The sequence below is a fragment of the Danaus plexippus genome (assembly GCF_018135715.1).
Source record: "Danaus plexippus chromosome 3 unlocalized genomic scaffold, MEX_DaPlex mxdp_34, whole genome shotgun sequence".
Lineage (NCBI taxonomy): Eukaryota > Metazoa > Arthropoda > Insecta > Lepidoptera > Nymphalidae > Danaus > Danaus plexippus.
Genome location: NW_026869846.1, coordinates 491,698 through 507,041, shown reverse-complemented (window position 1 = coordinate 507,041; position 15,344 = coordinate 491,698). Strand labels below are relative to the sequence as shown.

Sequence of the window (15,344 nt, the reverse complement as noted above, 5' to 3'; positions counted from 1 at the left end):
GCGTTTAGCATGCGCAGCCTCCACCAGGCGGGGCCTGGAGCTCCACCCAGTGCAGTCCTGCCAATGAAAGGCGACTCGCGAACTTTTCTGGGCGAGTGATTTGTAAAGTACGCATTGAATCGAGGGTTTAGAGCCGTAGTTATTGAGTCGCTTTTTAAAAGACCGTTTTGAATGTAAATCGAAAAGTTAAGCGAGGTAAAGAGGCTGCCCGCGGATCCCCAATTATATTGATAGTTGCGTGTCGAGTGCGGCTCGTTCGAGGCCGGATGGCTTACATTTTCCTCGTGTGGAGGAAGTCGATGTAAGCGCGGCATCGCATTCAATTAAAAGGTCATTAATTGTAATGACGTTTGACTCGATACAGACGGAGGAGGCGGGCTTAATGCTAATTAAGTGGATCCTTAATGAGAACGCGATTGCTGTTTAAACAATTCGGTTAACATTAAATAAGTTATAAATGCGCTCGTTAATTTAATATGAATTGGCTCTGAGTGTGGCCAAAATTAAACACGGTTATTGCTTTCTGCGTTTCTTATTATATTACCGTGGTGGAGCCAAACTAATGGGCAGGTTCTAGAAAGCTTTTATATAGCAGATAGATGTTGAATAGAATGTTAACCAGTCACAATGGCACGATCACGATCTTTAATTCTTTTCTGTGTGCAATGGTAACAATTTCACATATCTATATTTTCCACATCAACTGCCTTGTATCGGTGTTGATAGTCTTGCAGTGTAAACGTATCTAAGACAAACATACATACATTGAGTTATTATTTTTATTTCAATAATTTAATAGTTCACACTTAAATCACTCCTTCTAGTTTGATCAACGTAATGTATATACTAAACTATTAGTACGTTTGTGTGGAAGGTGCTATTTATCCCGGGTTATCAATGACAAAGAAAGATCGTTCAATAATAATCGAATCGATCGTCAGCTTGCATCAGATTTTAGAATGTAAAGTTATAATCACTTGTACTGATAAAATTTACTTTTGCAATACAATTACTAATAAAAGAATTCAGAAGAAATAAAATAAATAGATTAATAATATCAATGGTAGTTTCCTTGTTGTGTTTTACAATGTTACTATACGTTGCAAAAGACTGAAGCCTTTGTCGATTAGTCTTATGATACGTTTTAGTAATTATAGAGGGTTCGCACACAACATTCAGATTATTTATAAGATTATATAGACGGAGAGTATGTTTGTTTAATCATATATATAAAGAGTTTACTAATTTAACATGAAATATGCACAAAATAACTTTTTATAATAATTTAAACGACAAGCTTCAACTTGCGTTTATTTTTTTTATCTCTGGGCTATTTAATCGCTGTTCTGTAATAAACTGCCAACGAATGCTATTATTGATATGCAAACAAACAATTGTTTTAAGTTTTGCTAATTATATTTATAGTTAAACGTAATGATTAATATATATATGATAACTTATATGACAGTTTTAATCACAGAGTTTTACAATAATAACAAGTAAGTTCCGTACAATTGTCTAAATGTTTATTTTTACAATGCCACCATATTGAATTTGTTATCAATCGATTATGCTAATGATGATAAAGTTATTTTATAAATAACTTGATAATATAAAATGTAACATAGCAGTTAAACATTCAACACAAACATTAACACATAGTATTCGTAATATTTAATTTTGTTTAGTCGTATGAGTATTTTTTAACATTTAAAATTTTTTCTTTTTGCAACGTTTTATTTGTTTGTCTGTTGTTTTCATTTTTTTTAAGTTTTTACCATCAAATATTTTAATATTATTTGTTACGATTATCAAATCTGTTAAACGACATCTAAATATGAAAAAGTAACATTTACCTTTATTACAAGTTTTATTTAATAAAATTTTTGCTGAGCGTATTCTACATACGTAACTGTCAGCTGTTTCACCGTCGCGTCGTTCAGATGGAACTACAATATCGTTTACCAAGATCTCTTAATCATAGAGCAACATTGTGTTTTTTTTTTATTCTTTAATAACATTTACATAACTCGGGAACAAGGACTTTAATATTCAAATCCCCGATCTACGTATACTTTTAAAAGCGAACCATATGCTCTACTCCCTGATCTGATGTGAATTAAAGCTTTGACATGACAATACAATGCTTGACCCGTCAAACATTGTCAGTACATTTTTTTTTTTAGTGTGACGTCAGCCTAACTGACGTCACCAATGCCTTTCTTCTCGACTGTCTTCAGGCTCTCAGGGTATTAAAGGTTACCTCGTAGACGGTTTGACGAATCCTGTTTCGATGAGGTCCGATCGTTGCGACGGTTCGAGCGAGAATGTCTTTAAATTGTTACCCTCGCGTTTATATATGTATACCAACCAACACTCAGTGTTGTGACCTCACTTGCACAGGTTATGCAGGTGACACCTGATACTTTCAACAATACATAGTTAATAATTACGTACATAAAAGATGTTCGTTGCGATGTGTATTTATAAATATTTTTTATTAAAACTCCCATCCCCTACTGCTGTTAGCCCTCTGGTCAATTAACTTCAAAGATCACGATGTCACCTACCGCTAACTAATTCTTACTATGTATTATTTTCGATACGTAATTGTTAATGTTCCGGAAGTTTTCACGGACTCAGTATATATATATTTTTATCCAAAATACACTTTATAGTGTACCAGTAAACATAATAAACGCCTGCTTCTAAGATTCATTTTTAGTGTCGATCGTGACAATCTAAAAAGCGAGAGTTATGACTTAAAATTATAACTTCCATGTAATATTATTTTATATTTTTTATTATTTGGAAAGCACAGGTCACAACCAGCCAGACCAGATACTTACAGAAATGCAAAAGTATTTTAACGATTTATATTTTATACTCCTCCTATGAACATTTTTCTAGGTTCCAAAATAAGAGTTATCTTCGTGTCAGTTTGACACACCGTAATGAAAATACCGACATTAACACTAGCAAGGTGGGGGATGGCTCTCAGATAACTTGCTGACAATAATTCCGATATAAGAAGGAATTTCGCCAAAACTGTTTAAAGATACTATAATTTTGAAATACGTAATAAAGCCTTTTATTTTCATCTCCACAACATTACAACGGAAGCGTATAGTAACGGTTGAAGTTATTTTACACAAGTGAAAATACTTTTTAGAAAACCAGCCTCCAATAAATCCTCAGACACCTGACGGAGCTGAAACTGGTTAGAGTGGAAACTGCGTTCACGTAAACGTAGACCGACCATCCCGGCGAGATGGCGGATGTTGTATTAAAGACTATGTTTTAATAACTTCTTCAACTAATTCCACATTAATATCATTTTTAATCACTGTTCATTATTATCTATACATTATCTAATAGGTTTTAAACAGGCGGGTTGTGATAAAAAAGTATTATACACACAAACCTCTTTTTTAATAGGAACAGTAAGATTCATAGTTAAACACACTGAGTTATGAAATGTCACATTAGATATTAAAAGAATATTATGTTTTTATTAGAATAAAATTTAATATATATGTCGACTATAACTATTTATTTATATTATAAACTTAATAAATGCATCTTATAATACAGAATCATTTAAAACTTAATTTATATGAGGCAGGTAGTCATAATCAGAGTCGCTTACAGTATCTGTCTATTCGTAATTCTTATTAAATACATTCACGGTAACAGTTACATCATCACAAGTTAAGTGAAGAAGCTTTGTATAATACCATTTCCTAAATCCATGAATAACTATCATGGTTAAGAACACTTAACCGTAGTTTGTGATTATAGTTATCTTATTCACATTGTGATCCCCATTGCCAAAGTTACTAATACCGCATGTTGGACAATTTCGCTGCCTGGAATTAAATATGTTAATATCAAAACTGAATCGATTTAGTGAATTCTTACTAAATTTCTGCTAAGCCTTCATTTAAAAATTATTTAATTAAACGTGATACCTATTGTTGCCATAGCCAGCACCACTACCAGTTCCTTGACCCCCACCACCACCATAGCCGAAACTACCGCTGTAACCAAAGCTACCACCGAATAAGCCTCCGTTGTCGTAGTTTCCACCATTATAAACAGGCTGACTTCTTTGTCCAAACGCACTGTAAATAATTTGGTTCGCCAATCCACCATAATAAGTGCTTCCCGAACACCTATAGTCCCAACTGTCCAAAAACAATATAAAACTTACTTAAAATATCCGATACACAACCTTGGCTACACTGCGTTCTTTTAAATAGAATATTACAATACGTGATCAATATACAGAGACTCACCAGGGCGCCGCAGACACTGAGGCGAACAGCGCGAGAGCGCAGACGAAGAGTAAAATAAACCTCATTGTAGCTTGATGTGCGGAGTACAGAACGACACGCTGTGCTCGGGTTGTGACTTGTGTGTGAGAACAAACACGATGGGCTCGTCTTTTATAGTAAGCTTTGAGATAAATGTCGTTTTTAATAAAAAAATCATAAATAAATAACTACCCGTTGTTTAAAAACCCACTTTATATTATCTTCACTAACGCGGACCTTACTTTTTATTTCATAACTAACAATAAAATGTCTACAACCACTTGTAAGTAAACATAAGACCCGAAGAAAATACTTTGAAAAGTATCTTAACATACCTCGTGAGTTGAGCGAACAACATAAAAACATAACACGCAAATTATAAGGATACATGGATAGGGGTTCGTAATATATAAGATATGCATTGAAACCGTAAAAGAACTTTAAATAGAACTATAAGAACTTTAAACAGCAAAGAAGAAAACTTTGAAACACACGAACAAAATATGCTTTGTCAGTGAAAATATTGTGACAGTGATTAACAGAAGCTAAGGAATACTAGATATAATAACGAAGAGATTTTTAATATAAGGTGTTGAAATCTTGTCTAAATAACAACTGGATAATGTTCGACTGTCTTTCCCCGTTTTGATACACAGAAAAGAGGAATTAGTTTGTAATGAACAGCCTTATCACACTAAATTATAAGTAGAATGAAACACATGCGCAAACAAACTGTCACAGTCCTTCACTTTGCTTGTAAAGAAAGAGGAAAACTAGGTCGTTCTACAACCAAAAAAATGAGCTCCGACTTACATCTGTTCTGTTCGTTCAATGATTAATAACGATGCGGGAATTAACAATAATTTAATTTAATTCAAAATATAAGTTCAAATTGTTCTTCAACATATTAACACGTATGTGAACGTATAAAGTATTTATCGTCTTATAGTTTCAGTAATCTGAGTTTATGTTTGTAAAAAATTTAATAACATACGATTAATGTTATTTTTACCAGAACAGTGCAAGGAACCACATATACATACAAATATATTTATTTATTTAACTTCATAAGCCATACTGATAATTTTAATGATGGGTAACTCCCAGTGACCTCTTAATTATAAAATTTGACTTTTTGATATCTGTAATTGTCTACATTGAACTATCCGCTTTTTAATTTTAGAATATATTAATTTCTTGATGTTTCGATTATTATTATATTATTTTTGAACCCAAATTTATACAGATAACGGGTGAATACAAAGGCAACTTATGTCCTTGTGGCGATTTCTACCAGTCAACTTGAAGCTAGAGAATATTGTTACAATATTTTTAGAGAAAAAATACTACAGATAAACCGCACAGAAATACCTAAACATTATACATACACATAGTTTAAAGAAATAAGTTAAAAACCAAAAAATATTAATACAAAAAACTTATAATAAGTATAGGAAATAAAAATATAATTGTAATCTTGGAATTAAATATAGTTAGAGGAAAAGCGTTGCAAAATCTGCTCAAACTGTAAGGCATTGTATATAAAATTTATAGTAATGAACAGGGATGGATACAGTTAGCTCATGGCAATCTCTCAAATCCTGTGCCAAATGCGAGACCTTAAAATTCTCCTCAAGGAAAAAGGCAGCTTAGAAACGAATATCACACTACAGAAGATAAGATCTTGTGACGCATGTAGAGCCACTTGGGTCTACTACGGATGGTCATGTCCTGGAGGCGTCCGAGTTTATTGTCCTCAGTCAGAGTAATAAAGCCTGTGTCAGCGTTTTCAATCACAGAGAGAACAGAATGTGCCAACATAATTTTATTCAGAAGTGGAAGAACATGTTGTAATCATCTTAATGAGTTCAACAAATTAAGGCTTGGTCCCCTTATATGTGAGATGTTGACAGATTAAGACAACGATATATACAAAGTTCATGTATATATATATCGGATTCAATATAAATCCGTTGTTTTTAAAGAGACCATCAGTATTGCTGACATCACTAAGTGCAGGTTGAGCTCATTCTTTAATTAAAAAATCATTAAAATGAAAACTAAGATATGTATTCTTGAATACTTTAGTGAAATAATCCTGAATTTATATTTCTTTATAGTTGTGAACTATACTGGTGCCATGTTCCTCATTTCCCATACTGAGCGACAGACTCCAGTTCAAAGAGAACTTTAAAAGATTATTTAGTAATGGTAAAGCACTAAAATTATTGATATTAATATAAAATAACTATACAATAACTTAATATAAAGAAGATTAATTAATAGTGAAGAGATTTTAATGAATTATTACAATAAAAGATACGTACATGATCATTGATGATAATATGAAGTGGGTTTTTTAAACATCGGGAAGTTTTACGACTGCTCTTTATTATTAAACAATATTTATCTCACAGCTTACTATAAAAGACGAGCCCATCGTGTCTGTTCTCATACACAAGTCACAACCCGAGCACAGCGTGTCGTTCTGTACTCCGCACATCAAGCTACAATGAGGTTTATTTTCCTCTTCGTCTGTGCTCTCGCGCTGTTCGCCTCAGTGTCTGCGGCGCCTTGGTGAGTCTCTGTATATTGATCACGTGTTGTAATATCTTATCAAGAAGGTAGACTTGAAGCATAGTTCAATATAGGATTTTCTAATTGTCTCTTGCTTATGTTTCATTTACAGTTACTCGAATCGCTGCGGAGGTCAAGGTGGAGGTCATGGCGGCGGAGGCGGTGGTGGTCGCAGGTAGATACTACTTTACTTAACAATTATCAAAACAAATCTAAAGGATCTTGTTATATGAATATTGTTTTAATATTCACATATATATTCGTTTCCTCGGCAGTTGTCCAACTTGCGGCATCAGTAACTTCGGCAACGGAGATCACAACGCTAATAAGATAACAATCAGAAGACACAATGGCTAGATGTTCCTCACACAGCTGGGGGTCGTGAACATAAGATACTGGATATAAAGCGTCTTCACTTAGCCTCTGATGACTTCGTCTGATGTCGTTGTTCCGATCAACACGTCTCATCAAAATCACGAAAAGAACTGTATTGTGCTACCTAATTAATACCTAATTCTATTTTGTTTCCTACTTTACAAGTATTATATATAGATTATAACCATTTCTGTGACAGAACATTTATTCAATTTAAAGTTTTTTTTATGTTGTTCGCGATATATTTTAAGTTTTAATGTATGGATAAAATAAATAGTAAAAAAACAATTTTTTTTTTATTTATAAGGTTACTAACGACTACTGATATAATCAAAATTATTGTACAGTAGCCTTTATATTGTCGAGGGACAGTAAATATATTATGAAAGAAGTAAAATGAACAGTTGACGGCGAAGTCATAATAATACCTCCTTATGTGACTTCTTCTACAAACCGTTCTTTTAATCACATTGTCGTTATAAAAAACGAGAATTTATTTCTTAATAGAAAAACCAGAAAACTGTCCTAAAACATTAATATTAATTTATTTAATTTAATGAAACTTATTCCATAAGTATAACAGATATTGTAATGACATCAATCTTCTGGGAGTCGGGAACACGTCTCCGCTCATGCGATTCACGATACAGTCCCATGTCGCTATGTTCGGTACTGAGTTGGAAAAACTTACATTAAAAATAAATATCACGGAATTACTTGATATTTATTGAAGATAGCACACAGCACTTCTGTTACTCAATGCGTAAACAAGAAAAAAATAACAGAATACAATTAAATTTAATAATCTAAAATAGTGAACATTATTCACAATCATTATTTATTATACGAACAGTCAGTCACAACTAATATATGATACAAGCCAATCAATCAGAGCAAATTATTTAATTCTCTTCTTATTTACACAGCACTGTATACTGTCATTTGTTCGGTTTTAGATATTTACTTCAACGTTGTATTGCAAGATTGGACTTGTTGAAACCTTGTTGAAACTTGCCTCATTAATTTTTAAATGATCTGTGACTATATTTATTGTTTGATGTGAAATGTTTGTGGCATGTCACAGGACAATGACGAGTAGACTGATGGCATGTAATATAGTCCCATATGGATATATAAATATAATAATTAAACAATGAAATGTAATTATGAATGATCACATAATAACGTGAGACTAGACCTGTGGTAAATTAAACGATTATATAATATACAAAGTGAAAATTCGGTTTTTAATTAAAAGAAACCTTGCTGGAGATTGGATGTTTTGTTTTGATCGTGTTTTATATTAAATAAACTTAACAGTGATGGATTTAAATTAATTTTAAACGTTTAATATATCTAAAACAGACTATATTAATGTACACAAGGAACATATTTACTGATTAGGAACGAATTAATTTTTTTTATATGGCTTTTCTTATTGAACGAAAATGATTGACAGACACGGTATCCTTGTTATAAATAAAATGAACCTGCGGGCTCGTTCCTATTGTGTTATATATACTGTATATAATAGATTGTATTTAAGATTTTAAATAAAACAGATGTTGGTTCGTAAAGTTGTACAGTGTGAGGATATTCAGTACTTCTCTCATCAAATACATTAACGTGGTCCGCGTTATATTCCGTGTCGTAAATGCAATAATAAGTAATCTGTCGACACCACTGACATGGCAGTATGTGGTACTTAGAAATAACACATTATTTTTCTTAATCTTCCTTTAATTCGATGTATAGCACTTGTACCTTAATGTAGTTATTTTGGAATGAAGTTACTTACCTTAACATTTACGTAAGATATATTTTGTTTTCAAAACTTAATTTCAATAAGCTGATCGCTTACATTATTAAATAATTATTTAATATTTTCCAATAACTGAATAAAATACCTTTACCGAGCTAACTCATTGGTAAGTTTTATTTTTAACTTTTTAGTATCCCCTTTGAAAACTCTTAACTATGTTGAAATTATTTTATTTTATTATTTTAAGTGATGGGCAGAGCTAACAATGATGCTTCGCAAACGACGGATCCTTGAAACGAAAAATGGTCAATGAAAAAAACATTTAGAAAAAAAAAACATATGAAAACTCAAAAATGACTGAAACTTTTTGCTTGAAATTTGGTATAAACATAGTTAAAAATTCATGAAACGAGAATCAAGCGCGTAAACTCGGTGACAGCAGCCATTACTATTATAAGTCTTTGATATTAGCGGCGACTTCCGAAATCTTCCTACGATTTTTCCAGGACACTGTCGTCAGACGCTAGTTCATTTATCATGAGACCAACCTTGAAACATCTTTACAACAACAAAGGAACAGTCAAAATCACTTCATAAAGCACGGAGTTTACCAAAAACACAAAAAAATAGGTATCCATATACGATTTAAATGAGTATCCTCCTTTTGGAAGACGGTTTCAAAATATTTTATAAGTTTTAGTTGTTTATGTTATGATATTATTCTTCATCACTTAAAATTAACTTAATACGATCATTATTTGGTGAAGACCCTTTGAGCTGAACATAATATTTATCTGATACATAATCGGTTTAATGAAAATGGCTCAGCCTTTTATATCGCCTGTCGATCAATTGAGTCGTTCGGGGTCCATTGAACGGGATCAATACAGCATTGCGGATTTATAACCGATATACAGGGTGTACTTCCCGCATTTACTAGCCACTGGAACAGTCAATAAAAAATCATCGCTGTTACTGATATCGAAACAGAAGGTCGATTGCACTTACAGTGGATTTACGTTTCATTTAGAAATATGTAAGTTGTTAAGCACTGAATTATGTTCGGGCGATAAGGAAAACGTGTTTAAAAAATAATAATACAAATCTGTTTTAAAAAATTGTCATTTTTTTATTATGAAATGAGATATAATCCATGGTTCGCTTTTGACTTGCAATTCATATGCATATAAAAGAACAGTATACAATTAAATCCTTAAATAAATAAAGAACTAAATATCTTGTTAAAGTTATTTAATTAACACTTTAAAATTAAAAATATTGTGCGAGTAACATCACAAACTTAATTTAATAAATGTCGAACTGCAGACGTGGAGTACCGAATACTTGTCGCGTGTTCTATTCGTAATTCTTATTATATACATTCCTGGCAGCAGTGACATCAGACGAAGTCATCAGAGGCTAAGTCATCAGAGGCTAAGTCATCAGAGGCTAAGTGAAGAAGCTTTGTCATTCCGTTTCGTATATCCGCGATGAACTGATTGAGTTAAAACACTTAGCCGTAGTTTCTCTTGATGGTTATCTTATTAGCGTTGTGATCTCCGTTGCCGAAGTTACTGACGCCGCAAGTTGGACATCTGCCGACAAAACGAATATAGATGTGAATATTAAAACAATATTCATATAACAAGATCCTTAAGATTTGTTTTGATAATTGTTAAGTATAGTAGTATCTACCTGCGACCACCACCGCCTCCGCCACCATGACCTCCACCTTGACCTCCACCTTGACCTCCACAGCGATTCGAGTAACTGTAAGTGAAACATAAGCAAGAGACAATTAGAAAATCCTTTATCAAACTATGCTTCAAGTCTACCTTCACGATAAGATAATACAACACGTGATCAATATACAGAGACTCACCAGGGCGCCGCAGACACTGAGGCGAACAGCGCGAGAGCGCAGACGAAGAGGAAAATAAACCTCATTGTAGCTTGATGTGCGGAGTACAGAACGACACGCTGTGCTCGGGTTGTGACTTGTGTATGAGAACAAACACTATGGGCTCGTCTTTTATAGTGAGCTTTGAGATAAATATTGTTTAATAATAAAGAACAGTCGTAAAACTTCCCGATGTTTAAAAAACCCACTTCATATTATCATCAATGATCATGTACGTATCTTTTTTTGTAATAATTCATTAAAATCTCTTCACTATTTATCAATCTTTTTTATATTAAGTTATTGTATAGTTATTTTATATTAAGATCAATAATTTTAGTGCTTTACCATTACTAAATAATCTTTTAAAGTTCTCTTTGAACTGGAGTCTGTCGCTCAGTATGGGAAATGAGGAACATGGTACCAATATAGTTAACGATAAAGATATATAAATTCAGGATTATTTCACTAAAATATTCCAGAATATATATCTTAGTTTTCATTTAAATGATTTTTATTTCAAGAATTTAGTTCAGCATAACTTAAAGATGAAAACATAGCTACAGGAACATGTCTCATATAATTATTACAAATGAACAAAATATAACCCAATTCACGAATGAGATGATTAAATCATAATGCTTTTTATTAAACAACTATTAACATTAGGCAATATGTTTTAGAGGAAAACATATTTATTGGTACTCAATCTTAAAAGAAAAGACGAAACGCCCTCGAAGATTTCTAACTACGATGAGGACGGTAGTCGTGTACGGGATTTGACACTGTTTGTACACTAATGAAGATCAACGATTAGTCTATAACATAAATATCTGTGTCCCGACACGGAGTGCACGTTTTTTTTCATATATATATAATTTCTTTATTACTGTCCTAGTTGATATTTTATCTATGAAACATCAAAGATGATAAAATTAAGATCAAACTCTGAATGTGGGTATACTTAGGGTAGATTAGGGAGTACTTAATATGTAAATACATCACTCTTGTTATATAAGCGATTGGTGTTTTGTTTTATATTTCACATATCTCTTTAAAATGAGTTTGTTAAATAAGTCTGATTTGATATTAAAAGTTGTAGATTCAGGAGACAAAGTATTTTTTAATAATTGTAGCTTTTGCAGTACACTGTCGACTGAATTAAGAAATTGGAAATAGCGCAACCAAATTTACGTTTTCATTTCTATTTTAAGTCCTACCTACGTGTTGATGAATATGAACGATCGACAAAATAAATATGTTTTAATACGTTAGAATCTGTGAGCTGTCTTTAGACTGACGCGACTTATAAATCAAACTAGGCCAGTGTTATCTGAAACATTACTAACTAGTTCCATCGCCGCCGTAAATATCTCGACTACTACTCTCGACTATATTATTCAGAATGTATCTTAACAGCCCACCAAACGCCTTAAGTTTTTTTATTTTAAGCGTCTGACTTAACTTTGGGCAATTAATTGGCTCGTAGGATGAGGCGGCTACGGGGATACTTAATGCCCTGGGAATGGTACGGCAGTTTTCTCTACATTGCCCAGATCCGGTGACGTCTGGTGCAGTGCTGTCACGTTTGGACTCCATGAAAAAACACACAAAAAAACTAGTTCTAAGAACTGTTCGTCTACAACCAATGTAGTCAGTCTTAGGCGCCGGCGTAAAATAACTAGTATTTCTGTATTTAATAGAAATTACCTGCTATAATTACTCCATCCCCTTAGTCAAGCACAACTTGACATTCAAGAAGCCTCTTTCTTTCTTTTTTTTACGTATTCGTCACATTATTCTTTAATTTTACGTATTCGTCACATACGGACAATAAGATACCATTCCTCGGCGTACACCAAAAGATATGAACAGCGTATACGTATAATGGCTCTCTGTGAAGCTTTGTTTTCTTTGCACTTCTTTGACATAGATAAAAAAATAATTTGATGTGAAAAGTAAACAAGAACCTATAAAAGAACAGTATATTCAGAAAAAAACGTTTAAACTTAAATTTTTTTTTCCATGTTTCCTTGTCTTAAACGTAGATAAACAAGCAAGTAGTATAATTTGACATTAATGATTGTTAATTTTGTAAATGTTCAACCTGATAATATTCAAGGTACGTGCTTAAAGCTCGTGAAATGCTTTTGATGTGTATTAGTGAAATCTGTTTTGACATTATTCTGTTTTATTTTCGTTTCTGACATCTTCATTTGTCTTACCACGTATTACTTTTAATTATGAAAATAGACATAAAAATTTGATATGATATTTTCAGTAAATATCGAGTAATGTCACGATATCTGTTTTTAATGTATGTTTTTCCATATATCAGTAAAATACGTAACTGTATCGGACCGCGTCCTGAGTGGACCGAGCGGCGACGTGTCCTCGACTGCCAGAAGAATTATGACTGTACAATTGTTATAGACTAGTAATGATGATATTTAAAATATTTTAGGGGATGAATTGATTGATCTACCAAGAAATAAGTTCTCGTTTAATAATAACAACAATAAAATCAAGAGAAAGGTTCATAAAAGTAGTTACAGAAGGAGTTGTTACTGTGACATTGTTTTCACCTTTTTATTTTACTTCATTTTATATCTTTCATACTTTATTTACTGTTCCTAGGCAATATAAAGACTACTGTATAACAAACAGTTTGTTTTTGTACATGGCTAAATAAAGTAGGTAATATAAAAAAATATAAAATCCATTAAAAAAAATATTTACTCTTCAAAATACAAAACACGTTGCAAATAATACAAACTTAGAACTAATAAATGCGGAATCGACGTTAAATACAGAATAAGTATATACAACAGAAAATATCATACAAAAAAATCTTTTTAATACAACTTTCGTTTGCATTATATGAGGAACATTTAGCCATAGTGTCTGCTGACGGTTATCACGTTAGCGTTGTGATCTCCGTTGCCGAAGTTACTGACGCCGCAAGTTGGACAACCGCTGTGGAATAAATACAATAACTGCATAATAACAAGTCACCTAGAATTTTGTTTTAGTGCTTATTCATTAAAGTCATAACTACCCGCGGCCACCACCACCCCTACCACCCCTACCACCCCCACCACCTCCACCCCTACCACCCCCACCACCATAACCTCCAGTTTGACCACCACAGCGATTCGAGTAACTGTAAATGAAACATAAGCAAAAGAGTATTAGAAAATCCTTTATTAAACTATGCTTCAAGTCTTCCTTCTTGATAAGATATTACAACACGTGATCAATATACAGAGACTCACCAGGGCGCCGCAGACGCTGAGGCGAACAGCGCGAGAGCGCAGACGAAGAGGAAAATAAACCTCATTGTAGCTTGATGTGCGGAGTACAGAACGACACGCTGTGCTCGGGTTGTGACTTGTGTATGAGAACAGACACTATGGGCTCGTCTTTTATAGTAGCTTTGAGATAAATATTGTTTAATAATAAAGAGCAGTCGTAAAACATCCCGATGTTTAAAAAACCCATTTTATATTATCATAAATGACTATATGCATATTAATTGTTGCATGCTTTATATATATCTCAAACTAAGGCAAATTTGAAATAAAAAAAGTGAATTGTGTACGCAATACCCATGGTGACAAAAATTAAAAAAATATCTTTAGCGCCAGACAGATGGCAACACAGTTTCAATTATCATTGAGTATTTTTAGTAACAGATCGTAAATCACAACAACACCATTAAATATCTTTTAAGATAACTATCGCAAGATACATATTTTAACTTTTCAAAATGAACAAATTAATTTCATCGTAATAAAAATTGCGAATTTTTTTTTAATACAAATTACCTATCAACAAATATCTTCTTGTACTGAAAATATTAACTCAAATTTTAGAATTAAGATGAAGAGCGTGTTCAAGAAATAAATAATAATCACATGGGGTAGACATTATACTATAGTATACTTTGAGACTAATGATGACACCAGTTCATTCAGACTTAAGCGAGAAGACAAAAATATTGCTGTGAAAACTGTGAACATCAACATGTTTTAGGTCATAATTCTTATTAGTATATATTTAAACAGAATGTGACACGTTAGGGAAAGAAAACTGCTGAAAAATTTTAAAAAACTCTGATTTTCGTGCTCTGTGTATCATTAAAAATCGTCGGCCGTGATGTGTTTAAGAGCTTTGTCCCACAGCTTAGCCACGACACCAACATCTGTGGCTGTAGCTAACAATCACACTACAACCTTAATCTGTGTTATTACATTATCATAAATGTCATAAATCCATTATTTATCCTTTTACTTATCAATTATTATTAAAGAATTAATTATATTAAATAAATTCTCGTGTTTGTAGATTTTTTAAGAAAATTTAAAACGTAAAACGTCAGCAAAACAAACATACTTACTTTTATTTTTATTAA

General features: G+C 32.6%; 2 protein-coding genes and 1 long non-coding RNA gene across 4 annotated transcripts; 1 reads left to right on the top strand and 2 right to left on the bottom strand.

The window, feature by feature from the left end:
* Positions 1-3,389: 3,389 nt before the first annotated feature.
* LOC133320107 (ctenidin-1-like) lies at positions 3,390-4,472 on the bottom strand. Its single transcript, XM_061527124.1, has 3 exons — positions 4,299-4,472; positions 3,972-4,187; positions 3,390-3,869 (listed from the first exon to the last, which is right to left on the bottom strand). Exons 1-3 carry the CDS (start codon positions 4,361-4,363, stop codon positions 3,779-3,781), a joined length of 372 nt encoding a protein of 123 aa, XP_061383108.1. The 5' UTR covers positions 4,364-4,472; the 3' UTR covers positions 3,390-3,778.
* Positions 4,473-6,721: 2,249 nt separating this feature from the next.
* Positions 6,722-7,548, top strand: LOC116778804 (uncharacterized). Its single transcript, XR_009753560.1, has 3 exons — positions 6,722-6,893; positions 7,006-7,068; positions 7,169-7,548. It is a non-coding gene; the product is annotated as an uncharacterized LOC116778804 (long non-coding RNA).
* Positions 7,549-10,266: 2,718 nt separating this feature from the next.
* Positions 10,267-14,732, bottom strand: LOC116778808 (uncharacterized). 2 transcript variants are annotated; one of them, XR_004354148.2, is made up of 3 exons: positions 10,913-11,096; positions 10,726-10,800; positions 10,267-10,625 (listed from the first exon to the last, which is right to left on the bottom strand). XR_004354148.2 is itself a non-coding variant. In XM_061527164.1 (3 exons), exons 1-3 carry the CDS (start codon positions 14,268-14,270, stop codon positions 13,822-13,824), a joined length of 255 nt encoding a protein of 84 aa, XP_061383148.1. In that variant the 5' UTR covers positions 14,271-14,732; the 3' UTR covers positions 13,649-13,821. The 2 variants fall into 2 exon arrangements, 1 of the variants encoding a protein (XP_061383148.1); XM_061527164.1 differs by lacking the exons at positions 10,267-10,625; positions 10,726-10,800; positions 10,913-11,096 and adding exons at positions 13,649-13,906; positions 13,989-14,093; positions 14,206-14,732.
* Between the last annotated feature and the right edge of the window lie 612 nt (positions 14,733-15,344).

Bases quoted from the DNA above. Each gene is read 5' to 3' on its own strand.
- LOC133320107 (XM_061527124.1), bottom strand. From the start codon at position 4,363: ATGAGGTTTATTTTACTCTTCGTCTGCGCTCTCGCGCTGTTCGCCTCA. The intron at 4,188-4,298 runs GTGAGTCTCTGT...GTTTTTGGACAG, and splicing joins TCAGTGTCTGCGGCGCCCTG to TTGGGACTATAGGTGTTCGG. The intron at 3,870-3,971 runs GTATCACGTTTA...ATTTAATTCCAG, and splicing joins GCTGGCTATGGCAACAATAG to GCAGCGAAATTGTCCAACAT.
- LOC116778808 (XM_061527164.1), bottom strand. From the start codon at position 14,270: ATGAGGTTTATTTTCCTCTTCGTCTGCGCTCTCGCGCTGTTCGCCTCA. The intron at 14,094-14,205 runs GTGAGTCTCTGT...TTTCATTTACAG, and splicing joins TCAGCGTCTGCGGCGCCCTG to TTACTCGAATCGCTGTGGTG. The intron at 13,907-13,988 runs GTAGTTATGACT...TTTATTCCACAG, and splicing joins AGGGGTGGTGGTGGCCGCGG to CGGTTGTCCAACTTGCGGCG.